Source organism: Palaemon carinicauda, chromosome 4, assembly GCF_036898095.1.
Source record: "Palaemon carinicauda isolate YSFRI2023 chromosome 4, ASM3689809v2, whole genome shotgun sequence".
Taxonomy (NCBI): Eukaryota; Metazoa; Arthropoda; class Malacostraca; order Decapoda; family Palaemonidae; genus Palaemon; species Palaemon carinicauda.
The window spans coordinates 80,310,149-80,320,148 of record NC_090728.1 but is presented as its reverse complement, the minus strand read 5'-3'; the positions used below and the strand labels follow the sequence as shown (position 1 = coordinate 80,320,148).

Below are 10,000 nucleotides of genomic sequence, written 5' to 3'. Positions count from 1 at the left end.
GCTTCCGGTAGTGTTTTTATGTTCTTTGAAACTGTTACAGGCATGACAACATTCTATATATTTTTCTATAGATTTTTTCATTCCTAACCAAAAGAAGGATTCATATGCTCTCCCTAATGTTCTATCAATCCCCAAATGCCTTACATACGGACTAGTATGTACAATGTGGATGACTCGATTAATTAAAGAGGGAGGAAGAACTACCCGTGCACAAAATTCCTTTCCCCTCTTCTCGTAAGCACAATATAAGATATCGTTCTCTATGCCCTTTAATCTCTGCTAGCACTCTTTCCATCCAATCCTCTTTTTTCCGTCCCTCTCCGACTTCCTTTATGTCCCAAACTCCTAAGTCTATCACACCTGCATCATCAGGGAACTCATTCCGAACACCCTTGGTCATGTCCTCCGCCATCCACACACATTCATGTTCTCTCTCTCTCTCTCTCTCTCTCGCCACGTGGCCAAGTGGTAAGTCACTGTCTATACAAGTTTGCCGGACCAGGGTTCGACTCCCGGCCGGTCACAAGCTCTTGTTTTTGTGTGATTTCGCCTGGGGCTCTGATCCCGAGGTCGTTAAGAGAATCCAGACATTAATGTATAAAATATATGTCTTATTTGAATATATATATATATATATATATATATATATATATATATATATATATATATATATATATATATATATGTATGTATGTATGTGTGTGTGTATGTCAGTAACAAAATACTATTCATGTACTGTTCATACTCTATGGACCTTGAACCTTACAGTTTAATGAGCTTGTAGGTGAGATGTTTCAAACAATGGAAAGCCCCATTTAACAAGAGCACCACTTACTGTCGCTGAATAGGATCTGTGATGTGACAAACATCCGCGAAGCAGAATGAAGCTGACAGAAGGACAACAATGGCCGGGGCCAAAGGCTTCCTGAATCCTGTCATGATGTCCGGGTTGTTTGTTTTTTATTGGGATGATAGCACTTTTTACCTGCAATCAAGACAGGGAAATGAATAATGTGTAGTATACATAAAGAGAGTAAATTAATGAAAATATTATGTTCCATATCTTTGTTTGTTAGCTAAAATATCAAGAACATTCAAATACTTTAGAATCTTAACAAGAAGTTATAAATTTTGAATATCAAGTAAGAGACATTATTTTGTTTTTAACCACTTTCAAAATTCAGGTCTAACTTAAGATGGCACTTGAGTACAATGAAACAATAATAGCTAATGAAAACTAAACTTCCCCCACCATCTTGTATAAGGAAAGTAAATTTTGGGTTCATTCGGTAAGAGCAAAAGATATTTAATTAAACCAAATCAATAAGCAAATCTTAATTTAGTGTTATATATCCTCACGTTAATTAAAATTTGAAACGATATTGAATTTAAAGGAGCTAATATAAAAAAGATGATCGATGTAACCAGATGCAGAAATAAGTTGAAGACAATCTTTACGAAAATGACATTTTACATGAGAACTGTAATCAAAATAGTTTACACTGGAGACTTTAGAATATTTTCCCGGACAATAGAGCACATTGACTAATCTGATATGGGATGGCAATAGAGACATGAAAACCATGTCTGCTTGCGTGAAGTAAACTGGACCATCTGACTGTTAATGCACAAATAAAGTGAAATATGCAATGCAAGTAAAGGAGATCATGAACAATGCTTTCCAACTTTTGATGTTTAAAAACATTTTCCATGATTAGAAAAAAAAAACATTAGGGAGATAATAATTTTGAACATAAATAAAACAACAAAAGGATGAATTATAATTTTAGAAAGCTTAACAGATCACGAAAACGACCACATTTTTGCGATCTGTCGACGGCTTCTTAGGCAATCCTTGAGATATCGCCATTGGGCCACAGTCAAATTTGACCATAAAATGATCATATTCCCTATAAATAGATTTATTACCACAATTGGTGGTCAAACATTTGCAGTCTATGTTTTATCGGAGATCTATTGGCTGCACTAACGCGACCTAGCACCTCTAGCTGAATACATTTTGGTCTGCGAGTGTTGCCAAAAGTCATAAATGTTAGTTTTTCAACTGACATCGCTATAAACAATTGGATTTCATTCAATGGCTGTGCTTATTCAAGTTATTCAACAATACAATGTCCTCGATGGAAATTATCTTTCATCAGAATTCAGACCCTGCTACTTTTTGGACTAGCGGACATCCTGTTCGGTTGGTCATTTCCGGATTTCCTGTATTTTATGCAATGCGAGACAGTCGTCTGTATTTCAAGGATTGAATTCCAAGTTTATTTTATACGGGTGCATGAGAGAGAGAGAGAGAGAGAAAGAGAGAGAGAGAGAGAGAGAGAAATATTGCAGTAAGGACATCATCATCGTTAGTGTAGAATCCTATGGTAAAGGGTCACCGAGATATACTTTCGCAACTAATAAAAGCGAAATTAAATAAAGTTCTATAATATTGTTTCCTTAATTAATTAAAAGCAGCTTGCAGTCCTTTCAGCTATAGACAAAACTCCCAATATGCTGACAAACAAATTCGTATGAAATTCCAGTGACAGACATTAATGGACTTGAATGATTAATTTCTCCTTAGGTCAGAGATAATTTTGTTATTTTTTTTTCTTTTTTTACTTTAATCGATATTATTCTATATAGTTTTATGTATTGAATGAAAAGAGTTCGTTGTAGTGATTTTCCTTGAGCTTTTGTTACATGGTTCAGGCTCTTGTTGAATGTTTTTTTCTTTAAATCACTGAAAATGTGTGTTACTGAAATGGTTATTCTCAAAATTGTTTGATATATTGCTGAAATAGTTTGTTCTTGAGAAGGCCTGCTGCAGAGACGATTGTCGCTGAAATGATTTGTCGCCTTAAATAAGGTTTGTTGATGAAATAGTTGACCCCAAAGCTATCATAAATGAAATGGAATGTAAATAGAATAGTTGAAGCCGAAATTGTCATTGCTAGAACATTTTGTCACCCAAATGAACGTCTCCAAAAAGGTTGTTGCCAAAATGGCTTGGCTCCAAAATTAGTGTTACTTAAATGTTATTTAGCAACATAACGTAAAGCAGTCAATGAACTTAGTTTGTGAAAAAACATAACTATTATATATCATAATATTTTTCTCTGTCCATGCTCTTCACTGCCAAAGGAGGAGTGCACTTGCCCTTCTGTTCTATACAGTATATTTAAACGCCAATCCGAGGCAGGTCATGAAAACAAAGAGGACTAATTTGTGACTAAGAAGTCTGCATAGATCAAAGCATTAAAACAGATACATTGAATTGAAATTAAATACTGTATATGCTACAATTCACACTTTTATCATCATAAAATACAGGTTCAATATATGTATTTACTCATGTCGTCTTCATTAGTTTTCTGTTATCAATAAATATAGGAAACCCAAAAATATTAATATCAATAATGATACTGCACAGCCTCATCAACAATCCTCCTCAGGTTGTGGGCAATACGAGGTTGAGCTGGTGGGGATGGGGTAAGAATGGGTTCTTCCTCTTCCTCTTGGTTTATTTGTCCTGTTTCTGGCAAAATTTCCTTAACATCGGCCACCCTCCAATTTAGCTTAGTGCCACAACTATCAGTATAGCTCCTATACTTGTAGTTATTACTAACACAGAAATATCTACCTGATTAGTGTATGTATAAAAAAATAAGTCATCACCATAATGTAACATAATTTGACTGGAAATATTACTGATCGCCTAGATCCACCCATTTACCTCAGAAGAAACACATAAATTGTAAAGATTTTATTAATTGCATTTTGTCAATCTGGTAATATTTCTAATTTACTGATACCTTGGGTTAGGTAAAATTCCCTCATTTGGCCGTGGCATAACAAAATAGCGGATGTTACTTTACTTCTTACCCATAACATATTGGTGCTATAATCGGAATACAAAAGTTGGGAAGTCATTAGCGAGGTTGTAAACACACTTAGTATCTATTGTAGTGCGATTATTAAAATAATTGATAGCACAATCTGGCTGTGGCCATTCAACGAACGATTGTTCCATTACATAACTGAAGTTGTTACTTACTTGATTACAGTCATCCACTGGTTAAATTAATCCTAAGCTATGATAGCCTTATGGGCAGGGAGACAAACCAGTCTACCCCAAGACCACTAAACTTTAATCCACACCAGAAAGAGGTCATATGGGCCATTTATACTTTTTCTTGTCCGACCTAATAGGCAACCGTGCATAGGCATGAATTTTATTCAGCTTCTTCACAGCACTTTATTTAAGGATTCTTTTAGCTACCTGACTATGAATTCAAAATGTCTTAAATTATTTTAGTTTTTGCATTACACTTGGATACGGATTCATTAATCATACACTTCGATCTACCAGAAGCCAATTTTGGAATCTCTTGAAATTGCTTTCTCCTCTCTTCAATAATGTGTCTTACATGGCCAGTGTGCTCTATGTATTCATGGTAACTATTGTCAGATTCAGTGGCCATATTCACTAGCTGTTTGCTGAGCAATTAATTTAGTTTCCCCGCCACTTATTCACTATAGTCACATACATGGACAACAACTGTGAGCCTGATTCACTAACACTGCCTTACCCAAAGGCTTAAAACGTTAAGCCTATACCACTCGCCTTCTAGAGCTGCCCCGGTCTCCGCAACCAAGCGCCACATGAGGCGTAGCTTTCTGACATAGTATCTGCCCAATGGAGCACACCTGATCTCTTCTTCACTATATATCAGGTTATCAAGAGTAGTAAGGTCAGAAGTATTTTAGAAATTCAGCATTATTGTCACGGCAATTACCTCAATTACATTAGTCACACACATAAGCAAACATTCCTTACATCAGTAAGTTCATCTGTAGCACAGTTATCAAAAGAAGAAATGAGGTCTGCTCAGAAAAATTTCCCTAATCATCAAATCTTGGAATGCCATGCATGCGGGGATATTGGGTTACCAATGGATGAGAACTTCTGAAAACTACATCATCCAGAAGTACTCACCCTGGTGTACTCTCTGATTGCTTCTACTTTACTGGGACAGGGATGAATACCCTTTTGGGCTACTTAGTATCCTTGAGATTTTACTTGCTTACGGAAAAACTGACCTTAAGTTAATTTTCTTGCCTTTACAGTGCAATGCTTTTAAAACCTTTTAAATATTTTGTTTATGTCCAGCAATTTTCCCTGCTATTATTATTATAATATATATATATATATATATATATATATATATATATATATATATATATATATATATATGTATATATATATATATATATATATATATATATATATATATATATATATATATATATATATATATATATATATATATACATATATTTATAAAACATTATTTTTGGGCTTGAGACATGTTGTCCTGATTGAAGTTCCTCATAGGCAGCTTCTACTTGGGATATTTCTGAGAGTGATATACCAGAGAAATTTTACCTTAGAAGTATCAGCAAAGTTCTGACCTCCTGAGCGAATATCCAGAGAGATGACGTGTATAAATCAGGGACATGTTAATAACAAGCCATGGTTATCCTTCCCAAAATAGAGTTAACCTTGTCTCTTGTCTCGAAGGATAAGGTACAGGGTAGGATATGTCAGCAAGTGAGCCGTTAGAACTCCTGATCTCAAATTTTCACTTATGCACCATCCCCTTCTATCACTAACCTTTCTGGTTTTGGGAGGTTGTCTACCCTCCCATGCTGTCAACTTGTCACAGGGGGAGCTACAGTCTTGAAGGTCCCTCTGGGAGTTGGATAGTATTTTCATTAACCCAAGCATGACTGTTTTCACGTTCCACTTAGCCTATTCCCTGTGTCTACTTATGTTTACCCATTGGAACGCTTTACACTCTGTTCTAATGCTGACAGGTAGACCCCTTGTGTCGCCTTAACCATTCTGAGGCTCCCCTCTTAGACTCTTTAGGCATGCCTGGTTGTGAGGACTTGTCCTCTGTGCCCTATCACTACAGACACCTTGGAACATTATTCCTATTCTAATGTCGCAGTTGGGCTTTCCTGTCCTGCCGCCTCACCAATTTCTGAGTTTCCCATCACCACCCCTTTTTCTCTTACCTTTGTGCCTGTTAGTGTGCCTACTTTCTGTGGAACTTTGTTCCCATCCCTGTCTAGTACCATGGCGGCTGAAGTATGCTTTGTCTCCATCCTTGGACAGGATACCTTATAGGTTATTTTTCTTGGCCCTAAGTAGGCGAGATTTTCTCCTTCACTGGACTAAATCTCTGCCACCTTAGAGACCACCCTTGGGTGTTTTCTCTGCCCCTTTCACTTCCTAGTTAGGCCATAACCTGACAGTACTGAGAACTATGTTCCTCTTGTCTAGTCATCTTACCCTAGCTTTTAAGTTTTCCCACACCCGCTATGTAGCCAAGGCTTGCCTAGACAGTTCTCTCTATGGCCTAATCCTATCTAGGCATAGAGTTGGTACCCTTTGGGGTCCTCCTCTGCCATCTTGGCAGTTGCCTGGTCTATGTCTGTTGCTTCCCTTCCTGTGCTATGTCCCTCTTGCTGTGGAGTCTGGACTCCCTTGCCTGGTTAGCCTATCTAGGTAGAAGTAATGCCTTCTGTCTCTGCTTCTAGTCTTGTCAGCCTGAGTTTTTCTAGCACTGGTTGTGTGTTGGCCATGGGTCTTTCTCTCTGCTGCCTCAGCTGCAACCTTAGACTAGTCATCTGCTCTTTCCTATCTTCTCCCATATCTGAGGGACATTGTCCTCTGGAGTTGGTCGGTCATATCCCACCTGGTTGTCAGGACATCCTTTGAATTTCCAGTTCTTAGCATCCTAGCCGTCTTGTACAGCTCTCATTATCTTATGGGCTAAACCTCAACTTTCCATAAGATTGTGATAATAATTAGGTCTTGGCAGGTTCCCTTTTTAGCTGCCTGTCATACCTGTACTACCCCTGAGAGTGGACCCTTCCCTATGGGATTATTCACTCTCTTCCTGTCAACATGTCTGGGGTACTGACAAGTCAGTCTTTATCTTGGCTACTAGGAATAGTTGCCACCTCAACCCAGCTGTTGCCACCTCGGGGGCATCTGTTGCTGGTTTAGTCTGTATGATGAGTGAACTGCATTCTTAGGTTGTTCCAATAGACCTACTCTGGAGGCTCTGGTGTCCCTTTGATGTGTACCTTTCCTCCATATTCCTACCACACTGTCAAATATTTTGCTTCATAAATCCCCATCAATTTTTGAGCTGTTTGGAATGTGTCTTGATTACTTGTAATCTTTAGCCATATTTATGTGTTAGGTTTATTTAGGTTAATTTTTTCTATTAAACATACAAATATGTTTACTTAATTTTAAGAAGATATAATTTCTAATGATGTGTACTCATCTAAATTCTTTTTTTACAGGTTGCTAATAATATGATGGTAGGAGGTTTCCAGAAGGGCTCTCAATAAGGTGCCCTTTATCTCCCTTCTCTGGAACTGAAGGATCTGTTCTTTCCCAAGGCTGAGGTGACCTCTGTGTTTGGTCACCAGTTACCGATGGTTCAACTCCCACCCGGTACCAACAGATCCTGGGGATGATAAAGTTCGTGATGGTCTGCAAGTCATGAGCCTGTCCACCGACAATACGTCGACAAGTTCTGGGTCGTCTGAGAGGGAGAGGCTCCTGCCGACCACGGAAGCCTCTGAAGAGTCTTTGGCTGTGCATCAGGTGAGTACTGTTCCCGGTGCCTCTTAAGTTTGTTCCCCTACCCCTACTGCTTACACATCCACCCCTGTTCTACATTAGACAAGCCTTTGTTTCCTTGTAACTCAGAATATATGCTGTCCATGAAAGCTTTCATGGAAAACCTAACCACCGAACATGAACGTTCTCAAGCGGACCTCATAGCGAGGATAGAAGCCTTACAAAAGGCACCTTCTTCTAAGGCTCCCCCAGCTTCAAGCCTACCAGAATGCACAGTTAAGAACCCTTGGCGTTATGCTGAGCATGTGGCCTTAAGTGAAGGGTATCTCCACATTGGAAAGGGTTTGGGTTCCAAGCCAGTCTCAGACTTGGAGTTCTTCCCATCGATCGATAGTTATCCTTACTGCTACGTAAGGCTAACTCAGAAGCATCAATTAGGGAGGATACGATCCCTAAGGAAACCATCATCCTGGACCATAGCAAAGCTCAGTCTCTTTTGCTTAAGGAGCTGAAGACGGCCAAATTCACTAACACCCAACTTTCTGCTTTTGGCAGGAAGCAGGCAACCTCTGTAGCCTCCTAGGACACTGCCTTCCCTTTCGCCTATAAAAGTTCAGAAGCTGTAAAGAAAGTAGTAGTGGAGGGTAGACAACTACCAGTACCAGAGGAGTGCAAACCTGTCACCCTAGCCCTTCCTTTTGATTTGGACAGTTAGGAGGATGTCCAACATACCTTTACTGTTGGAAAACTAGATAAAGATATCGGAGGCAGGCAGTTTAATGAGAAACTGCCTAGATTTCCCGAATTCCTATTAAGGGAAGAATTGGAAGCCAAAGAGAGACTATCTGCCTCTTTATCCTTCCAATCTTATCTAGAGATGCTTATTGGAAACAATTCCAAATCTGATCTCTTCCCTGTCACGGCAAAGACTCGCCTAACCATATTTCATAATGATCTCCATGCTTTCTTCCTAGCCAGGAGAGCATGTAGAGAACACGTATTAGCCGCTGCTACCAACAGGCATGAACCTAGAAAACTGTTCGACTACAATATCTGGGGGAAAGATCTCTTCCCCGAGGAACTGGTTAAGGAAGTCATGGACAAAGTGGCTTAGGAGAATAAGAGCCTTGTAGACAAGTGGGATATGTCCTCTAAACGGAAATTTACCCCCAGTGAAGGACCTCAACCCAAGGGGAAGAAGCCCAGACGATACTTTTATGGGAAGGAAATCTTTTCCTGGTTTGACAGACTTAATTGCCGCCATTCCTTAGACTGTATACACGGTTCCCCAGAAGCATGTACCACAGTCTCCAACCTTCAACCTGGTGTATGAGAAAGCCACCACCACGTTCCACCCTACTCATGACACCCCAATACCAAGTGTATTAGTAAACCTAGGATTTAAATACCTCGTTTATGGAGCCTTCATGTAGGAATAAACAATATAGGTACAAAGTAAGGTTATCATGATAATGTTATTTTGATTTTTCTAAGAAAAAAGTGAAAATTTATAGCAAATCTTTGGGAGCTCATAACTCAAAAACACTTATTCACACTTAGGTACATATTTCTCAATTGTTTATTGTTCAATTTTAAAGAATAAGATATCATTGAAAAGAGGAATAAAACTCCAACAATTTTGTGTAACAAAATTTAGATTTTCCTTTTTCTCTTTTTTTCTAGACAACAAAAATTAAGAGAAAAATCGATAAAAAAAAGAAAAGGAAAAATAAAAAATCTGTCAGACTGAATTATTCGATTTATAAAGAAGTTTTGATGGCAGCATTTTCGATACAATTGGAGTCATATTAGTGGAAAAAATGTACCTAAATTGTTTTTAAAAATCATGATTTTTTCTAATAAATCAAAAAGTTTTGGAACAAATAATGGAGGTATTATATATATCTAAAACATACATATAATCAGCAAAAAAAGGCAGGACATAGCAGATTGTCTCCTTAAGACCTACCTGTTAAAGACCCGGGCCTTTAAACGAGGTCAACATTTTAAAGGGGAGATGACAGGATCTAATCTTCCTTTGAAACAGCTAAGGTTCAATCTCACTTATTTCATCAGAAGGGCTGACCCTGATAGTATACCATCAGGTCATGACCCTAGGAAGGTTTCCTCTTCCTTAAATTTTTTTCCAATCTATGTCCTTTCCAGGCTTACAGGCTTACACAGGCTGGAAATCTTCAAGAGTGTTCTTCAAAACATTACTTACGACAGTTGGAAGAGATTAAACACTTTGTAGTGGCCGCTGGTGGTGTGATGAAACCAGCTTCTATGTGTATATGGACTCTTATAGACTGTACAGTTACGACT

The 10,000-nt window shown here is 38.3% G+C and overlaps 1 protein-coding gene across 1 annotated transcript in view; it reads right to left on the bottom strand.

Annotated features, from left to right (window-relative positions):
- The window catches only part of LOC137640027 (uncharacterized), a 50,413-nt gene that overhangs the window by 22,670 nt on the left and 17,743 nt on the right, over window positions 1–10,000 (bottom strand). The window contains exon 2 of the mRNA XM_068372390.1: window positions 836–985. Within this exon, the coding sequence (XP_068228491.1) occupies window positions 836–939 (104 nt within the window). The 5' untranslated portion in view covers window positions 940–985. The remainder of the gene's footprint in view (window positions 1–835; window positions 986–10,000) is intronic.